The sequence below is a fragment of the Myodes glareolus genome, chromosome 25 (assembly GCF_982192425.1).
Source record: "Myodes glareolus chromosome 25, mMyoGla1.1, whole genome shotgun sequence".
NCBI lineage: Eukaryota > Metazoa > Chordata > Mammalia > Rodentia > Cricetidae > Myodes > Myodes glareolus.
Window position 1 is genome coordinate 6,971,976 of NC_142050.1, and position 24,714 is coordinate 6,996,689.

The following is a 24,714-nucleotide window of genomic DNA, read 5'->3' on the forward strand; positions in this document are numbered from 1 at the left end:
TCACCTGTCCAGGTCTGTTAAAGACACTTCTCCCAGGGTGATCAGAATTCCTAGGCTACCTTACCAAAGGCACGTGGCCTTCTTGTTTCTCATTCCTGTAGTAACTTACCCTGGGATGCTGCTAAAGCACTGATCACGACACAAACAAATTCCATTACCTTCCTTTGGAAAAGTAGTGCCCCATCCCCCACCCCACATGCAGTCTTCATTTATGATATTTCAATCTATCTTATCCCTAAACCCATGGTCACATCAAACCCACCTTTGCTCTAACTGCCAACTCATCAAATCCTGCTAATTCTACCTAGAGAACGCTTCCCAGTCTACACCTTCTTATTCATAATGATCCTGCTTAGCTTATAATCCCTCACCAAGACTCTTACATATCCCATACCTCAGTCTCCCATCTGTGCACCTTCTCCTCCTATTTTCCACACAATAACCAGTTATTCGTTCTGTGAACCAACCATGAACACATGACCTTTGCTTTACACACTGCTACCACATGGCTGGTTAGTCTGTGGATGAAGTTCAAACTCCTTGACATGACATATGAATCCATTTCTAATTAGTTATCAAAGTACCTGTCCATCTTTAAATTTCTTCATTCAGCCACATTGCACACCAGCCCACTACTGAACTGGACTGAAGTTTCTCTCTTCTCTTGAAATGCCATGCATGAACTTCAGAACCCACCCTGCCCTTCTTACATGCCCCCTGTGCTATAAGTACGTTTCCCTCTACTCTTCCCTTAAGAAATTACTAATGACAATCCATACTGAGATAAATAGCAGCTCCTTTTATGGACCAAATTTGTGTTCCTCCAAAATTCACGTATTAAAATTTGGACTGCCCAGTGCAAAGGTGTTTGAAGGTGGGGGCTTTGGGAAGCAATAGGGTTATAGGGGGCTTGGGTGAGCGCTATCAGTGCTTTTTTAAGAAGAGATATAAGAGCCGTCTCTCTATCATATGAGAAGGCAACAAGAAGTATCTGCTTGTAAGCCAAGAAGTGAGCCGAACATCAGATTCAGACACCCAGTTGTCAGAACAGTGAAAATATTGGTGATTTAAACCAGTACATTTTATTTTTACCCATAGTCTCAGTAGACCGCAGAATTTTCTACTCCCCTTCCTGCAAGTTCTTGCCCCACTTCTTATACTTCCGGCTTTCTTCTGCTACCATTCTCAGGGCATCAGTACATATTGGTGCCCTTCCAGCTTTCTAAAACTGCATAGGGTCAAAGCTAACACAGGGATGGCAGTGAATCGCCAAGATGTGCTCCTTGGAATCACTGGTGTTATCGTAAACACACTGTGGCTCAGTGAGGAAAAGGTCTGTTTATACACTGCTTATTGGACGAAACCTGGGCTTGTTCTCTATAAGGAAGGCATTAGAAAGTGTCAAAATGCCACTTAGGAAATTGATCACATAGTTCAGCTAGAAGATCAAATGATAAGTCACACACAGAGAAATCTTCTCTTAGAGGGTGACATATACGTCACCAAGGATAGTCATGGATATAGCACAACAAAAATTTGCCAGCTTACATGTGGCTTAAATAAAAATGACCCCCAATATGCTCATAGATCTGAATGTTAGGTGATTAGGGAATAGTGCTACTTGATAGGGTTTAGGAGGTGTGGCCTTGTTGGAGAAGATATGTGGTCTTGGAGGAAGGGTGTCACTGCAGGTGGCCTTTGGGGTTTCAAATGCTCAAGTCAGGCCCAGTGTTTCTCTAACTCTTCCTTTTGCCTGCAGATCCAGATGCAAAAATCTCAGCTACCTCTCGAGCGCCATGTCTGCCGGCTTGCTGTCATACTTCCCACCATGATAAAAATGAACTAAACCTCTGAAACTGTAAGGAAGTCCCAATTAAATGTTTTTCTTTGTGAGAGTTGGCATGGTCATAGTGTCTCTTCACAGCAATAGAATAACTAAGACAACTTACTTAAAGTGTTATGGTTTATTGATTGATTGATTATAACTCTCTAGTTGTGGCTCTCTAGTATAGATTTTGTATATTGCAAAAGAATCAAGTCAGAATGTCAAAAGGATACATTTCTGGCCATACATTATTGTTTATAATTTCCTTTAATGTGTTTTAGATAGACAAGGGCCAGGAAAAAAATCTCTGGGCCAAATCTTCATCTCCATCTGCTTTTATAAATATGTTTTACTTTGAATTGAGTGCTGTGCATTGAAAACACATTCTACCACTGAGCCAAATCCCGGTCTACATTTATTAAATAAGCTCTATTACAGCATAATCACGCTTATTCATGTATTTTCTATAACTACTTTCGCAATTCAAAGACAAAACTGAAAAATTGGAACAGAAATTCTATGACCTGTCAGTCAAAAGTATTCGGTATATGACCATTAGTGTGCTGGCATCTGGTACACATGTGGTGGTATGAGAGCAATTCAGTGGAAGTCTCTTGTTCTAACAGAAATACTCATTTGGAGTCAGTATTCCAACAGATGGAAGCATGCCAGAAATCTGAAGGGCAGAAGACGGTCTGCCCTTTCTTAGTAAGGAATAGAATCTAGTGAGATCTACAGTCTGTGTCTACAGGAGGGCATCCCAGGCCTCACTCCTGGCCTGGCTCAGAGTCCTGATCCTGAGGTCTCTCGGGCTCTCAATCTGTCTAGTCAGCCAAATCCTGGTGCTAGAAGGCAGTCACACTTGCTTATGATGAAGGACAGCACAGGGGCTTCATTGAACTTAAAGAATAACTTCATGACCCTCCATGCTTCCTAGGTCCCTAGGGGTAGTAGAAGTCTGTCTAGACTGGTCTTGGTTAGTACTTGGTGAGGAAATAATTGTATTTAACACTTACAAGCAACAGTGGAGAGTATTGAGTTTTCTCTGGATCTCACTGGTGTGAGTCAGTTCCCAGAAGCTTGCTAAGAAGACAGTCACATTTGTCTCTATCTCCAGGAAGCAGTTCTCCTCACCAGGAAGCTCTAACCCTGAGCACCCACCTGTACCCACCTTGTACCATGGTCTTGTACAGACCCCACCCCTCCCGTTCCATGAACAGAAGTAGAAAGCCCGAAGGACAAGAATGTGGTGTGGAGTTGGAAGGTTGACACTTGGACCCATGTGTAACTTTGGGAAAACCTCAAAAGAGTACAAGGCAGATGCACCAATGCACACGGGAAAGAGAGCTGCAGCCTGGCAGAAGAGAATCGGCAAAGGATAACAAGAGGGTAAATAATAACATAGTATTAATCTGTTCCAGGACACATGTTTACGGTGGTAACAGAATAATAGAAATATAATATTTGTGATATTCAATAAATTGTTATCAACTATGGAAAACTTAATCCCATCTTTGTGTGATAAGTTTCAGGGCTATTTCAGAACTGGAATTTTATCAAGGACCTAAAATTAAACATAGCTTGACTGATCCTGAGTGAGCAGGGCTGGGAGCATGTCTTCTGTATCAACAGACTACATCATTTAAGTGCAAGGAGCAAGCAAACAACTCCTCTCCGACCTACAGATGCTTCCAACTCACAGCCGCCTACCGACTCACAGCCGCCTACCGACTCACATTTACTTACCGACTCAGAAACTTCTTCTGTGGGCTTTGGGGTGGATGTGTCGAGCTCTTGGCCTGATGTTCCAAATCCAGATTGAAGGGATGATGATCCAAATACTTGAATTAGATAGGAATCAAAATCCTCACAAATTTTTTTAGACAATTTTTGCTTCAGAGTATCTTTTTAAACAGAAGCAGAAAGGGGGATTAGTGGAAACAGTGAAACATTACTCAATCCTACTAAAGGAGATCAACACTGTCCTTAAGCAAGACACTTCCCATCATTTGAAATCAACAGTTAACTGCAGTAGGAAACATTTATATTATCTGTAAAAGATTATATCAAATCTCTTTATTTAATAATACGCAATAGCACAGAAGGCATAAGTATTGTCAATGCCCTTTTATCCAAAGTGCCAGTTCACTGAGTTATTCTGTGGACAAGACCAGCCTCCAAATACTATGTAACATAGGCAATTGCATCTGGTTTTAGGGCTAACAAAGGGTCAATTAGTTCTAAAATGTATTCTTTATTACTGTAACAATTTTAAAACTCTCTCAGATAAGATGATAAAGCCTTAATTCGGATTGGCAAAATATAACCATTTTTTCAAATGTGCCATACTTTCAATCATTCTAACATAGAAATAGCCCAGTGAAACTGAATACATTAGATGAACCTATCAGTCAAGAGAAAAAGATACTTAGTTTGAGCATGCCCATCAGGTTAGCGTAGTGGAATTGCTAGCATAAAGCAAGCGAGCGACTAGAGCATTCACTCCAATTCTTGTTGCTCACATTTCTCATCTTTTTAGACTTCCATAACTTTATCATCAAATTTTCTTTATTTATTTTCAATTCCAGTTTTGCTTTTTCTGCTTTGCTTTATGCTTGCTACATCCTTTATTCTAACTAGGAAACTTTTGAACAGTAACCAATATTCAAAAGGTCCTTGCCCTTCATTCCTGTCACTGCCATGGGAACTCCAGTTGAACTTCACAACTGAGCAATCACTGCACATGAATAGATACAGGATTGTGCCCTCTACACTCGGGGTCACAACACTTAGCCTTTAGCCTTCTGTTGTTTATAGGTTACAATGTTAAGCTGACATAATCCTCTTTAACTTCCTGGTTTCTGGCTTTTGTGAGGATAACCTAGTGGTTTGACTCTGCAAAGACCAGCATGAATTCCTTCCACTGGGGCGGCCTCCTTACCTTGCAGGGTGAAGAAGTCATCAAACTGATACACATGTTCCGCGTCAGTCGCGATGAGATTCATTTCTTGGTGAAAAATTTCGAAGTTGGGATCATCTTTCTTCACCACTCCAATCACAAATATTTCCACGTCAGAGTCATTGGCATCCTTCACCACCTCTGCTAGCTTCTTTTTATCGCGGGAATCTGTCTGTCCGTCAGTGATCACCAAGGCCACCTTCTTTATACCCGGCCTTGCCTCCTTGAACATATCGTTGGCTGTTTGAAGAGCACTGGCCGTGTAGGTGCCTTCGCCCAGGTATTGCATGTTGTCCACCGCCAGCTTGAAGTCGTCCTTGCTGGAGAACTGCTTCAGGCCAGCCACTTTCTCCACCTTGTGGCTGTAGTTGATGATACCTATCCGGGCTGTGGCAAGGTCCAGGGCTACCCGGTCAGCTAGAGTCTTCACAAAATTTTGGATGATCTGAAAGTTCTCTGGTCCCACACTTTCTGAACTGTCAATCACAAACACCAGCTCCAGTGGAGTCTCTTTGCATTTGGGCCCACAACCTAAAAGATGAATATAGAAACAGAAATGATTCAGAAATGAAAAGTAAACCATCACAAATTTTTATCACCATTACAGGAGAGTGGCAAGATGTGTGGAAATGAACCAAAGACCTCAACTGTGGTCTTACTTTCCTGTTACAGTGGGAACAACTCATAACTCTCTCCTCTTTGGACACCACGCTTTATTCTTGTTAAAAAAAAAATATGTATGGGGGGTGTTTTATAGAAATTTCCTCCAAATTGAAATACTCTAACCTGGCCAAGAGTTTCTTAAGATGAAGGAAGTTCTAAAAGGAAGAATTCAACAGCTCAAGTCTTAGAAAGTTTCTGAAACTTACCGGATTCATAAGAAGCAGAAAGAACTGCTGAAGAGAAGCAATCCTCTAGTCTTTTAAGTTGCCTATCAGTCACATAGAGAGTTCTAGAACTGGAATTCTGATTTCTTAAAGTGAGGTTGTCTTCTGGTAATGCTGGTGCCTTTAAGTCGTTTACACTCTTGTAAGTACCCTCCTACCCCAGCACACTCCTGTGAGTCACCCAATAACCTTGTTGGCTCAGGAAGGCAGACCTTGGTAACATTGTTGCTTTGATCTGTCATCAGTTCCCTATCTGGAATGGAGAGACATTTGTTTGTAACTCCCCACTAATAGTGCCACACAACAAAAGAGCAGAACTACAGTGTAGCAGATAAACATTTATATGTCTTTTCTTATATTAAAATTTAAAAACCTTTTTTACACTTAGCATGTTCTCTGTGAGCCTCCTTGGTTCCCTTCATCTCAGAGATGATTGCCGTCCTGAATTTGCTTTCCTTATTCCACAGTTTGCACTTAAGCTACAGCCCAAAGCTGTGATTTTAACCTTCAGCCATACCTTTAAGTGAAACTGGAGAGTGGTTCACTGGTATGCCGGATGGATGAAGGGAAAGGAGGGAAATGCTAACTGGGGGTAGGTTAGGACCCTAGAGCCTACACACAGCAGCTGCTCTGGGCAGTGACCCCACACCCACTGAGAGGATTATTACAGCTCCACACCACCACAGAACCAGCACTCCATCTGTGCCAGAAACTCTCTGACAAGAGGGATTCCACAAAATACTGGTCAATAAGCAACCATTCAGAGCTGGGGTCCCCGAAAATCAAGTCCAGAAGTGATGTCTAAATTGTCCTATTACCTATCAGGTCTCATGCTACTTCTTAGGAGATAAAGAAGTGCTGGGATTCAGTGCTATTCTTGCCTCTGTCCACTTCAGACACTGAGTCATCATTATCCCTTCCGCCTTCTTTAGCTAACGGTTTTCATGATTCCCTGTCTCTGACAACTCGGAGTCTCGAGTGTTCAGTCATGGGGGAGTTTCTTTTTGAAATAAGGTGAAGTCCTGGATGTCTCCCTGCTTGTGAGATAGAACACAGTTGCAGAAATCACACCGAAACTCACTTTGAAAAGTCATCCTAGCTGAGGGAAAAGCATGGTACGGTCATTAGCTATTCTCTAGGTCCGTGGTGGACATTTGCAACCAAATTTCCATTACGTGGGTTTTCTTCTAAGGCTCAGGTAAGTCTCTGACTATTGATGAGCACAATACTTATAAGGACCCTGCTACCCACACTCTGGGGCTTCCCACTCTCCAGACAGCCTTAGGAAAACAAGAAAATGATCGCCTCCCAAGGTTCCTACAGCCCCAGTGTCATCACTCCATTTTCCACCGACTTTCCATTTTCCACCAACTTTTCAGATGACTCTCCCATTTCCCCACCAGCTATATATACATGTGCCTCCTGAGTGGTCACATTAACTCTGCAACATACCACACAGTAGGGCTGACACTGTATAACACAGCACACAGTAAGGTTGACACTGTACAACACAGCACACAGTAGGGCTGACACTGCACAACACAGCACACAGTAGGGCTGACACTATACAACGCAGCACACAGTAGGGCTGACACTGCACAACACAGCACACAGTAGGGCTGACACTGTACAACACAGCACACAGTAGGGCTGACACTGCACAACACAGCACACAGTAGGGCTGACACTGTGCAGGATGTTTCACTTTCTTGATAATTAAATCTTACCACATATTTCAATAATAAGTTTGATAATTTCTTCTTTCTGGGGAGAAATAAAAATGTATTAACATTAAGTATATGACTGGAGTATATTTCCTATCTTCCCGAGAGATTTGTATCATAATCGGTGTTGGATCGTTTGATTCACTCTTTCCTTGGAAAAAATTAAACAAATAGCACAAAGTTGGAAGTTGGATATAATGTGTCATACCCAAAATGAGACTGAATTTTGAATCTTTACAGTTCAGACTTTTAGATATTATGTCACAACTCTAGTGTACATAGTTGTGAGTGTTGTAATCTGCTGGCCTGGTCTGTCACCTGGGTACCCTGTCCCTTTAAGAGGCCAGCTCTGCCCACTCCCAACCTCCCCCTTTCCACTTAGGCAAAGAGGCAAGCAGATCTCCCACTTCCTCTCCAGCCCCCCCCCCCTTCTGCAAAGGCAACTTCTCCCCCCTTCTCCCCTTCTCCCTCCATAACCCACTAAATAAACTCTATGCCCCAGCTCTCTCAGCATGTGTATCTGTCTCCGGCAGGGCCTCAGGCCACCCGCTAGGGGACTCACTGAGGCCACGGTGACCCCTGCTACCCCTCGTGGGACCAGCCTCAGGTCACCCATCTTTATAAAGGATAACAGTGGGACCCAGGCTATCAGACAATAAAACACTGGAACCTGGAGCTGGGCTGTCAGATGACATAAGGGTTTCTGGGTCTTGGCATGATGATGCAGATTGCATAAGGTGAAGGTGCACAGGTCAGAGCCCACCTTGTCCTGCCTCCCTTGGCATGGTGCCAACCATCAAAATGATTTAGACCATGTGCTGAGTCACTAAGGCAAACGCTGAGGGCTAACGGTACCCATTTTTGATGTCTTTTCTGTTCAAATACTCATTTCTTAAAGTCCCCTCTTCATTTTCTGCTATTCTTCTTCATTCCTTATGAAATGCCTCCTCCCTCCTTCCCTCCCTCCCTCCCTCCCTCCCTCCCTTCCTTTCTTTCTTTTTGAGACAGGGTTTCTCTGTAGCTTTGGAGCCTGTCCTGGCACTCGTTCTGTAGACCAGGCTGGTCTCAAACTCACAGAGCTCCACTTCTGCCTCTGCCACCCAAGTGCTGGGATTAAAGGCATGCACTACTACCACTCAGTTTTGGTTTGTTTTGGTTTTTTCTCATATTTCTGAAAACCCCTTCCCACACTGTTGGCGCAGCCTGTCTGTTCTGCTCTATCAGCTGGCACAGAAGTTGTCTGCCTGCTCTAAGGACAGGTCCCCAAAGTCGGTCTACCAACGCTGTGTGCTGCTTGTTGCTTGCTTACAAGTGACTGGATGGGATAACAGAGGCCAGGATCTGTGTTTGCTGAAGACATGGAGCTGAAACTGATGGTTGACAGGACCCGAGATCTCAACAGGAAAAGATCAGCAGAGTCAATGTAAGAAGCTAGAACTAACAGGTACACAAAGGGAAACTCTAACGAAGAAATCCATGATGACAGAGTTGGGGGGAAGACAACACATGTAACTAGCAACACAGCTTGCTTAAATTAGCAGCCGCAGCATGGAGACCATTGAGGTTATTTTCATCTAACAACAGCTCTGTGACAAACTGAGTAAAAGACAATGATTCCTCAATATGATGCTGGGTTGCACTAATCAAATATCTAAGAGGAAAGTGTCAACAGTGGTCTCTGTTGTGGGATATTTGTACACTGTGTGAAGGTGTATTGCTGTGATTGGTGCAATAAGAAGCTGAATGGCCAGTAGCTAGAAAGAGGTTAGGCGGGACTTCTGGGGACAGAGAGGACTCTGGGAAGAGGGGCAGAGTCGCCAGCCACACAGAGAGGAAACAGGAGGTGCAAGATAGAAGAGAGGTAATGCCATGTGATAGACTATAATATAAATGGGATATCTTAAGTTATAAGAGCTAGTTAGGAACAAGGATAAGATATAGGCCAAGCTTTCATAATTAATAATACAACTGTGTGTGGTTATTTCTGAGCTAGTGGCCCAAAGAAAAAATGGGCCACTACAAGTCTCTCTTCTTCAGGCATCGCCATACTTTTCCACATGCAGAGAGACAGTTGATAAATCTGAAATCAGGGTGCATGATGAAAGGGTAAGTGTATGCATTTACATAAAACATACCTAGAAAGGAGAAATTCACCTGGTTTATTTGAAGCAAGACGTCACTATGTACCCCAGGCTAGCTTAGAATTTGCAATTCTCCTGCCTGAGCTTCTGGGGGCTAAGATTTTCAGCATACATCACCACACACAGCTTTCCATTTAACTTTTCGCAGTTGGAAAAAGTATCTACACCAAGCATTATGGTCGCGTTTTTTCACTTAGTGTTTATCATAATTTGTTTTCATATTATTACTTATCCTGAAAAGCTTGATCAAAGGCATGGTCACCTTTAAGCTTCTTTGATGAGATGCCTATACAATGCCCAAAGCTATTTTTTAGAGAAGTTGTCAGAGCTGATGCTTCCAACAGTAGTATAGAAGGACGTCCATTTGATTTCAGACTCAGCACTGGTTATTATTACTACATAGTCATACCCAGATGGTGAAAAATGGGGTTGAAAAGTAGCTAAGAGAAAAGGATGAGAAAGAGAGTTCAAGACAGAACAGATGATTGTGGGCTTGCTCTGAGCTATGTGGGCATGAAGAGATGCAGGTAGGATCTAGGTGACTGAGCCAAAGTGAGTTTGGTGCATCTCTGACACATCCACCTGAAGATGGTCAGATAATTGCAGGATGTAAGCTCTGATGCTCCAAGGAGTGGTCCAAACTGTCGGCAGACTCAGAAAATACTGTGGTACATGTGACTTCTTCAACAGGGACCACAAGTCAGTTCGTCCAAAGCAAGGATGCTCATTCAGCCTTTTGATTTTTCTAAATTTATTTATTATCACCATTACTCTTTTGTTTGTGTGTGTATGAGAAAGAGAGACAGGGACAGAGAGACAGGAGACAATGTGTGGGGAGAGTTACTGAATGGCACCTGCTACAGTGTACATGTTAAGTTGTGTACGGGTTGCACAAATCAAACTCATGTTATCAGGCTTACACTGTATGGGAACAAACCCTGTTATCTACGGAGCCACCTCACAGGCCATCTCGTTGTCGTTTTACAAGCTAGAGCAGCTACCACAATCTGAAAGACTTTTCTCTATACGCATAGCAAAAACAAGCATTTTCATTTACCCGGTGATTTTACTACGGTATTCAATTGGCCTTTAAAACTATATACCCACATGCCTATAACAGCTAACCTTCTATGTTGAATCTGAAGACAGGAAACTGAAGCCTGAGTTCACTGGGAAATACCAACACTGAAAGGTGGTGCTGGAGGAACTGAGTTTTAAAAAAAAAATCCTTTGTGATTAATACAGAGACCCATGACTGATTGAAGCGCTAACAACAGGTAATGATAGGGCGCTCAGGCCCGCATGGGACATTTAAATCATTTCACTCCAGGCTCAGGCTACATAGCAGGAGAAAAGTAGCAAAAAAAAAAAAAGTAGTTGAAGGGGTTATTTTCATCAGAGATATCTGAAATGCAGTCCAGGCTCAATAAATAACCTCCCGAACATGCTCATGTAAACATGCCTAATTAAATTCGGTTACACACACACACATGCACACAGGCATTCACACACACATACGCACAACACGAAAGTTTGAGGGGGAACTTCTTAGAAAAGAGGGATCAGCTGAACAAAGAGGGGATAAAAGAGGGTAAAGGCTGGAAATTGCTGTAGCCACTATAGGACTGTATAAAGCTGCTAAGGTTGAAAACAAAAACAATAACAACAGAGACACCTTTGTCCAAGAGATAGTCTCTCTTTTCCGGATTATTACTACATATCACTTCATCTTCTCTGGACTACCACCCTCCACTAATCTTTAAGTAAAATATTCATCACATGGTAGATGAACTTTTCTTGTCTCTTTCTCCCACGTTTGGAGACATAATCGAGGTCTCTCATTTCCCACAGTCTCCTATGTTCATAGTGCATTTCCGTAAGTCTGACCACAGTTCATACCCAGGAATGTTGGTGAAATGGATATGGAAATGAAGGAACTCAGCTCTGCTCCTGCCCCGTGTTGGAACGAGTAGGCAGATACCAGGCTATGGGAAGCTCCTCCCGCCATTTACACACAATCTCGCCTTGGCTACCGTCAACAGCTAACTGTTGCACACGTGACTCCTCTCACTGTCGACATCTTTGGGGATCTGACTGGCGGCGGGGGACAACAGGAAGAAGCTGTCATGACCAGATAGACTCCCTTCCTTTCACTCCCAGTTTTTCCTGCCACTGTGCATGGGATCAGCATCGCCAGCCAATTACTGAAGGAAAAAGAACGGAAGATCTCCTTTTCGAATCCCTGGGAGATGAAGTACTTTCTAATCTGAAAGGAAGAGTTTGCATTTGCTATAAAAATTCTAGAACCTTCTCACCTATTAGAAGTTAAAGAATCATGTTGTTGTTGTTGTTTTTAATAGTGAGAGAAAATGAGTAGAAGTTTCCAGAAACTTTTCTAACCCTGGCTTTGAGATGACTAGCCTCACAGCACTTCCTTGAGGAACTAGCTCAAGAAAAAAAGAGCCCCTGCTCTGAAGTGAGAAAAGCCACATCAAATAAATGCTTGCGTGGCCTCTGGACTTATTTTAAACAGATCACTCCCTCATTGCCAACAGTAGCAACCTTATCATTCCTTCCAGAAGCCAGAAGGGATGTCCCTCTTTGCTCACACACAGCTGTGCATGGCTCCCTGTGTGATTTCTCCGTCCATCCAGATGAAATGACCTCCTGCACCCAAGTCAAGACTGGCCTGGCAGCAGACACCATCATTTAAATAGAACAAACCAACATCCAAAGCGTTCATAATTCTAGGGCTGCAACATGAAGACAGCACACTTCTGCAAACATGAACCCCTCAATTACCCTCTAAGATAGATACTCACCGTGAGTCCCAGGTCTCCTTTTGGTCCTTGTAAACCCTACTTAGTGGGGAAAAAAGTAACATTCAGGATACTTTAGACCCAGTTGAGAGTATAAAGCCATAGTAAAGCTTGAAAAAAACCATATCTTGCCTGTTTTCCTGGAGATCCCGGTTCTCCGATTTCTCCTTTTTCGCCTTTCTTTCCCACATCACCCCGTTCTCCATGATCTCCCTGTATAACATGGTTAAAAAACAAACTTAAGTCATGAACATTAAAGCCAAATGAGAAAAAAAGAATCCTGCAGTTTGATTTGTTGCAACTAAAATCCTCTTAAAGGCTTGGAGTTCTTATTGACATAAATACACATAAGAAAAAATTCCTTTACACCTAAGAGGAATTAATCTCTTAATCAGGGGAGACACCTGATCAGCTCGTTGCGGTCAAGAAACTCAAGTGTTGTATGATTTACCAGGTTCCTGGGGTTTCTGTGTCTACCACATATGTGTCATAAGGATTTGTTCGTTTATTAACTGCCTCTGATGAATGAGGAAAATGCTACAGCATTTGGATTCTATCGTAGATGACGCTTTTAGTGTGGTGAGATGGGCAGGAAGCATGAGATTGCTGTCACATACAGGACTAAGCAATGAGACCTATGTCTGAGCTTTTCCGTAAAATTCTGATTCACTTACCTTCTGGCCAGGAAGGCCATGACCCACTGTACCCTTTGGCCCTGGAAAACCTTGAGGTCCTTGCTCCCCCTACATGAGATATAAGAAAAAGGTGTTCTTATTAATTCCCCAAAATAATTCAGAATATTTAGGGTGTTAGAATCTCTCTTTACATTACATTACAGCATTGCCTAATTTTGAGGGAGGTTATAAAAATATAAATACAGATACAGATACATAGAGGGAGATGGGCCTCTTGCTTTGTTATCATTCCTGTGGTGTAGACAACTTTATCTTGACGAATCTAAAGTTATGGGCACATGTACTTGTTTACAAGTAGCTAAAAATTTCATTTTATCTTTGTATTTTTCTATATTTATAATTTGTTAAAAGCATGTATTAATAATGAGGAGAAAAAATAAAACATTTTACTCCAAACAAGGATAAGGAGCTGTTTGTATAATTGAGTATAGCCTGTTAGCTCTGTCTTTGATTGTTTATAGCAGCAGGAAGGACTTGATTTTGGTTCTCTCCCACACGTCTTAATTGCCTCTTTTGCCCAAGACAAACAAGGGAAAAACCAACATCATGATATAGACTATGGAACAGAAATAACCACTAACGAATCACAAGGTCACAGTAACTACGTTGCTAAGAAATCTATTCCAAATCTTTGCTTAAATATGCATCAGTTGGTGATCAGTTTCTGGTAAAGTAGAAAGACACTGAACAGGCAGGGCCATCTTAGTTCCCTCCCTTCATGCTCTCAGAAGTACCCTAACTAACCCTGGGGGAATGTGGGTGGCATGATAAAAAGTCTAACCCTCGTCCCAACCTCACACTCGCTTAACGAGACTCAAGGGTGAAAAGAGAGATAAAGGTCAATTTCTCACAGCACAGGGGGACTAAGCTCTAGGAGTTCCTTTATGTCTGAATAGACCGCAAGTGTAGAATTTACACTCTTGACTCCTAAATTCAGGATACAAAGCAAGTCACTTAGAATGGCCAAGTTTGAGAACTTGTTCCCTGAATGTCTTTTCACCTTGGTGTCCTCAAGCCAAGCCTAACGCTGTGATACAGTGAGGCCAACAGGTGGTACAAACACTGGACACACCTAGGATGACTCACCTTTGAGAAGCTGCTGCCCTCTTTCAACTTAGCAGAAGTTATTGACATTGTTTATTCAGTTTACAATTGAGAGCAATTCTCTTTTCTTGCTAGGAAATCTGGAAATATTGAGAGGCTCAAAATTCTGCTTGTAAACTAGGACCAGCTTTCTGTGGGACAATGATCTTGCACCTTTTAAAGGTTTGCCAGTTGTATTACTTTAATAAAATGCTGATTGGCCAGTAGCCAGGCAGAAAGTATAGGTGGGGCAACCAGAACAGGAGAATTATGGGAAGAGGAAAGGCAGTCTGCAGTTGTCATCCAGACACAGAGGAAGCAAGATGAGAATACCTTGCTGATATGAGGTACCAAGTCACTTGGCTAGCATGAGCTAATATAGGATGTAAGAGTTAATAAGAAACCTGAGTTATTAATAGGCCAACCAGTTTATAATTAATGTAGACCTCTGTGTGTTTCTTTGGGACTGAACGGCTGTGGGTCTGGGTAGGACAGAAACTACTGCCAATACCAGCTAAATTACTTATGTGTCATGATAAAGAGTAGGAAGGAATGTAGCAGAAAACAGGCTCCAGTGGGTGTGGTTGCCAGCCTCATCTAGGGTTTAGAAGGGTCTGCCTAGCTATGGCCCTGATGCCAGCCCATGGAGAGGTATGAAGGACCCTGAGGAGACAACTGCCTGATGTTGTCTTTTAATTATGAAGAAAACAACCCACACATTTCATTTATAGTCTGAAGAAAGTGATCTCAGGAAAGGTCATAGTGTGAGTTTGCTTCCTCTGATGTTTTGTGGACATGAATGAGAACATCTTCACTCAATGAGATACTCTGTAAAGAGGAAACTTTGGATTGACACAATGCCTCAGACCACTGGGATCTGTGCTGAGGGGTCCAGAAGACAAAGGTTCATGGCAGAACATTCAAAGGAATCAAATGCTTAGCTTTGTCCCCATCCCAAAGGAGGACAGATAGTAAACAGCACTTTGACACTAGGATGTAGTGGAGAATCTTCACTGCGAAGTCTGTACTTAGAGGGCCTGGGAGGAGCCCCGTACCTTCCTAATACAGAATGGTTGTTTCTTAGGCAATATTTCACATCTCTGCAGCAGATGTTACAAAAGATGTCCCATAAAGGTTTATGAATAACTTTCTTTAAGAAATGATGCAAGTTCCCAACAAACTGAAAAGTCATGTTCTGAGGGGAAATTGCTGAGAAGGCAGCTATCACAGGGAAACTAATGTCCAGGAACCTACACTACAGTGCTTTCTAATGCAAACATTCTAGTTACAGTTATTAATGAAGGAAGCTGGTTCTCTGTATCATAAAGATTTTCTTCCTTTGTAACCATCAGTTTTCCTTCAAAACCCTGGAGGGTCTCTTTAAACTTTTAGAGTAGATCACCTGGATAAAAGCCTTTATCAGAAAAGCCCTGCCTAGTTTAACAGAGGCGACTGTGCCTTGATCAGATTTCCTTCTCTGACTCAGGAAAGTGGTAAACAATGAGTTCCCTGTAGATCGGACAAAATGCAAGAAAATGTACCAGAAAATACAACTAAAGAAACCTTTCAAAATTAACTTCTCACCCACTGCATGATCGTATTCTAAGTATGACCTAAAAGTGAAAGAGATTTAGCTTTCAAATAATTCATTATTTTACAGAAAATAAATTTACAAGAGTACTATGCGATCTGTGAATCTTTTAATTTTTTGCATTACTAATAAGTAAGAAATAATTTTTATCCTTTCTAGATGTTTTCTTGGGCACAGGAAGAACAAATCAAATTTATAGATACTCAGAAAAGCATAAAATGGACTTCTGGCTCCTACTCGGAGTATGGAAGCATGAAAACTAAGTCATTCTTAAAACGATGATGCATAAAATGTTTACATTAGGAAACATTTCAAGGTAGACTCCTGGACACTCAGTCGCCCCTGTGGTAGCTGCTTTCTCAGTGATTTCCCCCAGGATACGGCTTTTCACTTTGTATGGAAATTATATCCCTTCTAAAGACAGTTAATCATAAACCTTTATGAGCCATCTTTTGTAATATCTGCTGTAGAAATCTTAAATATCATTTAAGAAACAATTTGTCTACATAATTGTTAGAAAGGCATGGAACTGCTCCCAGAACCTCTATATAAATGAAGTCGCAACTCTCTTGTAGTTTGTCATAGACCTCTAGTTGTGGGACAACCTCTCTGCTCAACACCTTAGGAAACACTGGATCCCTAAGCGGAGACAGGACCTCAGCACACCCTTCCCTGGTGGAAATACCAGATGTTATGTGCAATCTGGCAAGTTGAACCGATTCCTAACAGCCAATGTGGCTGCTGTGAGAAGATGGATTGCTGGGGCTCCAGGTAGAATGGGGGTCACACCTACCCCAGGCTGCTCTCTGAGACCCACCAGAGCTCAGAAGAAAAACATGCAAACAGGAAGTCTGGGCAGGAGTGACGGGTGGGAGGCTGGAGAAAGCTCCCTGTGATACAGGCCTAGAAGTAAACCACAGCTTACTGCCGCATTCTGTCCAACATGCTATAAAAACCACTATGGGATAGCAGGCTCACACATGGAGCAATTTATTTCTTCCTGTTCTGGAGACTGGAAAGTCCAAGATCCAGACAGGGGAGGAGGCATTGTCTGGTGAGGGCCATGCTCTGGTTCACAGACGGTATCTTCTTGCTGCGTCTTCACATGGTGGAAGATGCAAAGCCACTCTCTGGACCTACTCTGAGTATACTAGTTCATTTGTGAGAGCCCTGACCTCTTTACTTAATACCCAAGGTCGTGCCTTCCAATAGCATCACCTTGAGAGTGAGGCTATCAGCATTGGGATTGGGAATGGACAGAAATGTGCAAATTCCATCACCCAAGGAAAGACATAGCCCTCCCTGAGGGAAAAAGGTTGTCTCAGAAAAAACAACCAACATCCTTGCCTTTTCGGCATAGGTGATGATGGCTCATGGCAGTTGGGGAAAGGAAAACAGACAAAAATCCACAGCAAGGAATCTTAGAGCCAGCATTCAAGCTGCCCTATTGCTTGAGGCCAGGAATGCATACTCAGGATGACAGGAGCCGGCTGTGCATAAAACTGGTATGAATTTTACTACATATAAATAATTCTCCACTAACTAATGAGAATAAAAGTCCTTTAACGAATTGAAAGCATTGGACCCAGAGAACCGGTGCAATGGGTAAGAGCTCCTGTGGCTCTTTCAAAGGACACCAGTTTGATTCCCAGCACCGACATGGTGGTCACAACCATCTGTAATTTCCTTTCTGATGATCCATAGCCCTCTCCTCTGCAGGCACCTGGCACACACATGGTATAGGTTTGATTCCCAGCAGCTGCATGATGGTCACAACCACCTGTAATTTCCTTTCTGATGCTCCATAGCCCTCTCCTCTGCAGGCACCTGGCATACACATGTACACATGCAGCAAAATACCCATAAACATAATTTTTAATTAAAAAGAATGGAACACTTGACAAAATTCTAGTTATGTATGCAGGTTAAACTATATAAAAATGGTAATTTTATGATATTTACCATTGTGCTATATTGCTTAAGAGAATGTGCTTGTTTATAAAAAAATATGAAAGTATTTAAAAGGAAAAAGTAAAAATATCATATCTCCAGTTTACTATCAAATGTTCATAAAAATAACATGATTATGTGTATACACAGGCACACATACTTTGATTTTTTCAATTTGGTGATAGTAACATTTACTAACTCTAAATAAAGGGCCTATAAGAATTCTTTATGCTATACTTGCAGCTTGCTTAAATGTGAAGCTATTTCAAAATGAAGATTAGAGATCAATATCTGAAACAAATGAACGAGAGAATAAACAAACACACAACGATGTCATCCATCCTCATTGAAGAAGTTGGACACACAGGCATTTTATCTACCTGGAGTTTGAGAACTCACATGTTAAACACCAGAGTCCAACATATGGATTTCATGTGGTGTGTGTGTGTGTGTGTGTGTGTGTGTGTGTGTGTGTGTGTGCGTGTGTGTGCATATGAGTACACATGGCCGTAGAAACCAGAGTGCTATTGTTCAGGTATGCTATAATTTTTTTGTTGTTGTTTAAGTCTCTCTTTGACTTGGTGCTAAACAATCAGGCCAGGCTAGCTGGCCAGAGAGTCCCAGGGAGCCTCCTCTTCCTGCCTCTCAGCACTGGGAATCAAAGCCAGGTCACAACACTCAAAATGCAAGCACTCTGTCCTCTGAACCACCACCCCATCCTGCAGTATGAGCTTCCTGAGGGTGAAGGCTTGACCACCATTCACACAACCTCCAGGTGAATATGATCAGTTTATATTCCCAAAGAGGTTATCTACTACCAGGTTAGCACCTCCATCTCAGCAATACATAAATGTTACAGAAGTGGACACCAGGCTACATTTCAACAAAGGGACTCTGACCATCACTGCCCTTCCTGTTAGAGTTCATGCCACCCAAGTTTTCTCTGTTACCTCATGGATAACAGCAAGGTTAGTCATTTGTAGAGTAGAGGCTTTTATTTCTAAGAAGAGATATGAGTTTCATATTTAGAAACACAACTAAGAATCCTGTTATTAAAGGGAAAATGGATGAAGATGCTCTGAAATTTTGGCTCAGGCCTGCTTCCTTCCTGAAGATTGATTGAAAGGCAAGAGCAAAACAACCTGAGCGCAGGCTCTATTCGGGGAAAACTCGAACCATCTTGGTTTTATTTTTATCTTCATACCCTTGTCACTTTACCGCCGCACAGTTCTCCTAGGCATTCTCTCTCTCTCTTTCTAAAAGAGAAAGGGCTCAAATCAATATGGCAAACCAGAGACAGAAATCCTAGTTCAAACAGAATCTTCTGCTCTGACAAGAGGATGGCCTTGTCCGAGAGCCCCAGAGACCTGGTCACACAGTGAAAACAAATGAAGCTTCTGGCTAGCATTCAGCTGAGGGTCAGCAGGGACTTTCTAGGCTGAGAGCACTGGCTGGGGAGGATTTGGGGATGGAAAGCAATTCAGCTTTTTAAGGTTTTCTGTTTTTTTTTTAATTTCTATGCAGTTGTGCAACCATACTAGAAAGTCTAGACCTCCCTCCTTTGCGGTGGTCCTACAGTATCCCAGGATGTTTTTTAAGCATCACTCTTCCTCCTGTTTCTATCCTACGCTGCCTCTCCCCTTTCTGTCACACTATCACTAATAAGAACGTGTGGGTGCAGGGGCTTGTCAATTTTGAAAGTGGAGAATAAAAACCTTCTGCCTGCTGGAATCAAGAAGGCGGGATTGCATTGGATGTTGAGTTAGTGGGTGAATCAGACCAAAGACCAGCCTGAATAGTCTTCCAGTGTTTTGCCTCAAAGCCAGAAACCACTTCCTACTGTTTTGTGGGCACAGCTAGTTCACATGAGAAGGACACTTTCAATTATTATTGGCCTCTGAAGTACATTAAATTGTACATGTTGATAGAGGGTGCTTGTCTAGGGACTTCTCAACCAGATTGGTCTGGTATTTGGGCACTGATTTCCTGAAAGTTCTGAACCTAACACGCTGCTGCTCTAGGTAGCAACTGCCACTTATTGTTTCCCCATGAGCAAAGATCCAATTTAAGTTTCTGTGTGATTTCTTAATAGTCCTGTGAAGAAATGCATAGGTGATGGAAGCCAGGCTCTAGCAGTTCTCTCAGGCTACCATAGATTACATCTGAACTTACAATATTTTCAACAGCAGCTCTATTCCCAATATTCAAGCTGATGGTCCCTCCGGACAAAGGCTCTACTTCACGTTCCTCTGTTCTAGCTTGGCACTGGGGAGAAGCCTGGGCAATTTTTCCCTCTCTGACCTGATAATCAACTGCTTCCAGTTCCTTAAAATCCCTTCCCCTCGTGGCACTGCATCCCTCTAACTGAATGTCCCATTTTGATACGTTAACACTCCTTAATGGGGACTATGACAGCCTAATGCTTGGTTGATAAAGTAGCCCATTTGCTCTGGAGGAGAATCAATGAGTAAGTTATACACTGTCAGGCCAGCTTTGCTGGAGCAGAGCCCCAGAACTTCTGGTACCTGGCCAAATATAATCCCAATAGGTTGAATGGAACAAAAACATGGCTTCATTATATTTGATTTTCATTCAAATGGTGATTCAAAAGGTTGCAATTGGGTTTGCGGAGAGACAAGGAAATCATTTACAGATTCAATGGTTGATTTTGAGTCTGTTCCTAAAGACAATCCAACACCTTTACTATGTGTACTTTTTCATTCTTCATGATCTCGGTATAGAGCCAAGAAATGTCAACCACAGACAGCGAGAGTTTTCAGAATAGCCCCCCTGGAAACTTCCAGGAGCTGGACTACGATGCTGCCGACGTTAGTGCTGGTGGCTGTGTGCATTTGCTGGGGCTGCTATAGTGAATTGCCACAAATGGAGAGGACTGAAACACTGCTTGTCCATTATCTCACAGTTTTAGCAGTGAGAAATCTGAAATCAGTTTCCAAGGATTCGACAGAACAAGCTTCCCTAGAGGCTCTGGGGACAAAATATGCTGCCCTTATCCTTCTGTCTTCTAGTGCCGTCCTGTCTTCTGTGGGTTTCCTCCAGCCCCTCCACTCCAGACTATTTCTATCAACACACTACTTCTATCACGGTCTACCTCTTCCTGCCTCCCTCTTGCTTGAGATTGCCTTTAGTGTCCACCCAGATAACAACCTCGTACCAGCCCATTTCTAGTTTCCTTCTGCCATGACGTAATAAATCCACTTTCCACAGGTGAAGACATGGACATCTGGAAGGGTCGTTATTCAGCCTACCATAGTGACTCTTTTCTTATGCCTATAAAAACAATGTGGTATGGTTACCATGCTATCTGTGTTATCTTGATATATTTCCATTTAGATAATAGCACTACTATGCAAATGTGCAGGCTAACAGTTTACACTCTAGGATGTGGAGTAAAACTTCATATCGAATGCTTAAAATATCTAATCATGTGCTCTATAATACTGTGTTGTTCAACAAACAACCACAGATACACAGTTGTGGGTCCCTCACTTGTTGCCTTCCTGCTGATTGTTACACATAGCCTAATTACTCGCATCTCTGTGGTGATGCAAACAGAATGCAGCCAGTAATCTAAAAGTATAGAACATGGGAGGAGTTGAAGAGGGAAGAGAGTGGGAGGTTGGCTTGACCAAAGTGCATAATATGTATGTATGAAATTCTCAAAAATAAAATTTGGAAGAATTAAAAATAAAGTACACTCTGGTCTGAGGAGACAACACAGTCAGTAAGATACCTGCTGTGGCAACCATACGATCTGGATTTGGATTCTCAGCACCCACATTTTAAAAGCCACGCATAGTCTCGTGTGTGTGTGTGTGTGTGTGTGTGTGTGTGTAACTCTAGCACTAAGAGTTAGATGTTGAAGATATGTGGATTCTTGGAGCTCAGTGGCCAATCTGGTCAAAATGATGAGCTTGAGGTTCAGTGAGAGACCCTATCTCAGAAAGCTGTAGAACAATCAAAGAAAGACATGTGATATCACCCTCATGCTTATACACACACATTAACAACACCACACACGGACACCATACCACACTATACTCACACACAAACTATAGCACATGCATCTAGGTATAGTACCTAATGCTTGATGACAAACACATGCAGCTTTCTTAAACACCAATGGTCTTATATGTTTAATCATTGCATTAGAGTATACTCCAACATGACTGTACCATGACTATAAAGTGGTACATTATGGAGACTCACAGATGTCACATTTTCTTCATCGCTTGATTGCATCAAATGATCATGTTAAATGACGGACCTAAGCCATCTGGATTTGTGTAAGGACACTCCATAATGTATACAAAATAATGAGATCACCTCTCGCCATCTCTTAGAACAGATACCTGTTGTTAGGTAAAGCATGACTAGATAATAGCCCGTAATCCACACTTGAAGACATGTTTCATCTAGTACTGTATGGATTTGCACCGGAGAGACTTCAAAAATGCAGTTTCCCTTAGGAAGGGAAATTTATTTTATTTTAATTATGTGCAAGCATGTGTGTGCAGGTGGCCATGGAGCCAGAAGGGGGCATTCAGTGGCTACGAACCCACTGACATGGCTGTTGGGAAGCAAACTCAGGTCCTCTGCAAGAACATTGCATACTCTTAATCACTGAACTATCTCTGCAACCGTGGCAGTTTGGTTTAGATGGCTCCAACTTTTCCTTTGGTGTCCCTTGTGCTCTCAGGACAGACATATACCAGGTTCCTTTCTTATTGTTATCCTGAGCAACCTCATCTGAATCTGTGATTTAGTAGTGACCCTATAAAGCTAATAATCTCCAATTCTCTAGTCTCTATAGTCATTATTATCTCTAAACTCCTGGCTTAACTTCCTGTATACCTTCTAGAATTTTCCACATGATAACCACTGCAGAACTAAATTTAACAAAACCAGAAACCCTACTCTGCTCTGTTCTGTCCTTCATGCCCTCACCCCTCCTTCAGACTCCCAGGACTGCAGAATCTCTGGGTCATGACCCTGTTCTCCCTGGTCATCCTTACCCATCTGCCCTCACTCCAGTCATAACTAGCACTCTTTATATTAACCTTTCTCATACCACATATGTCATAACAACTTTGGATGCTCATATCTTAACTATCCTATTTACTATAAATTTCCAAAGTAGAAATTATTCACCCTACCTTTGTTTTTACCTTCTGAGGAGCATATTTTATATTCCTATATATTGAGCCATAAAGGGTGGATATGGTAGCTGACCACCTTTTTATAAAAGTTGACTAAAGACAATACATATATTCTAAACTCCATCTTATTTAACTTCACAAACCACACATCTAGGTGCCTCTTAGGTTATTAAGGAAAATTTCTTGATAAAAATTTGGAACTCAAACTGATCATAGAGCATCCAGCCACAGTGGATATATCTACAATACAACTGTTGTAACCCCGTGCTCAAGGAGCATCAAGTAAGTAGGAGTGTTAGAGCCAGAGGACCGAAACCTCTACTGTATTTCCTGGAAATGACAGAGAAACTTCACCCAAGATGCCTCAATAGTTAAACTCCTCAACCAGACCTGAACAAAATGCCAACCAACATGCTAATGGCTAATGTGGAAGGGGAACTGTCATGTGACTCCACCCCTAGAAAAAGAATGACAGATAAGTCCAGGGAAACAGTCTTCTCCCAGGGAGGAGCTCCCTAATTGCTTACCCCAAACCAAGTAGTCAGCCCTGAAGTTATGTTTATGCAAGCTATGCTGAACAGACTTGGCAGGTTGTATTTATGTCTTTAAGCACACACATATATAATAACCATTAAAGCAGAGGAGAACAGTACTTTGAGAGAAAGTGAGGTGAACATGGGTGGAGAGGAAGGGAGGGGGGATGAAGGAAAACAATGCAATTATACTTTAATTTTAAGCATTGGGGGTTCAATATAGAAACATAATAAAACAGAGATTATGGAAGAGTTCAGGAGATATTTATTGATGAATCAACTGAAGAAGATATTTATAACCAGGTTCTCTGGGCTAGGAAAGTGGGTCCAGGATCAATTTGTGAATTGCTCCTATAGCATTGGCTTCTGGGACATCTGAATAAAACCGGTAAAGAGGCGCTCACATACTGGGAAACCCACACTGTGGCTCACATGAGATGAATTCTGCTGACTGCATGGGTCACTTCAGCAGCAGAGTGGGGACAACAGAAAATGTTGACCTGGACAGCCACAGTCACTACCTGAGCAGCAGAAAGTGGGGCCTCTTAACATGATACTCAATCCCTCTGAATAAGCTTGCTGAACAAACAGATTCTATGATATGTTGTGGGCTTTGCAAAATACTCTTTTTTCCCAATGATCCATTTATTTATAGACAAGAGTGGACACAGAAGCCATGGAAAGGGCAAAGTCTTCTCATAATGATGGAGTTTTGGAGTAGGCTGAATCCTGACCTAGAAAGACATCTGAGTCCTGGGTTAGTAAAGTGTTCTCTTGCTGGGACAGAACGCCTGAGGTATAAATGTACAGGAGGGAAGACTTATTTTGGCTCACGGTTGCCAAGGTTGAAGAACGTGATTTGCTTAGCGGCATCTTTGGGTGCCTAAGACAACACTGAACATTTGATGGAGAGCGAGTGGTGGAACAAACATCTCACCTTCTGGCAGATAGGTAGCAGAAAAGAAAGAGGCAGAAATAAGATACGCCCTCCACAAAGGCACACCCTCCCAAGGCCCACTTTCTCCAATTAGGAACGTTCATCTGGGTACTCAACAGGGAATTTAACTCACCGTGGTGGTTAGCACCATGGTGATCCAATCACTTCCCAGCACCATCACACCTTCAACATATGAGCCTTTCAGGTCCATTTCATACCCAACACGTGGACCAAGTGAATGTTCTCTTACATGGAAAGGGGTCTTCCCAGCTGCAGCTAAGTTAAAGTTCTTCACACGGGGAGGTTATTTTTATTCTTTAGATGGGTTCTAAGTGTAATCGTGAGTCCTCCTGGGAAGGAGTCAGAAGAAGGTATGCTGGAAGAGCAGAA

At 42.3% G+C, this 24,714-nt stretch overlaps 1 protein-coding gene across 1 annotated transcript in view; it reads right to left on the reverse strand.

Moving 5' to 3' along the window:
• Col28a1 (collagen type XXVIII alpha 1 chain) overlaps window positions 1-24,714 on the reverse strand; it is a 159,892-nt gene that overhangs the window by 11,207 nt on the left and 123,971 nt on the right. The window contains exons 28-33 of the mRNA XM_048448926.3: window positions 13,030-13,098; window positions 12,488-12,568; window positions 12,359-12,394; window positions 7,399-7,435; window positions 4,767-5,315; window positions 3,572-3,729 (exon numbers count right to left, since the gene is read on the reverse strand). Coding sequence (XP_048304883.3) covers window positions 3,572-3,729; window positions 4,767-5,315; window positions 7,399-7,435; window positions 12,359-12,394; window positions 12,488-12,568; window positions 13,030-13,098 — 930 coding nt within the window. The remainder of the gene's footprint in view (window positions 1-3,571; window positions 3,730-4,766; window positions 5,316-7,398; window positions 7,436-12,358; window positions 12,395-12,487; window positions 12,569-13,029; window positions 13,099-24,714) is intronic.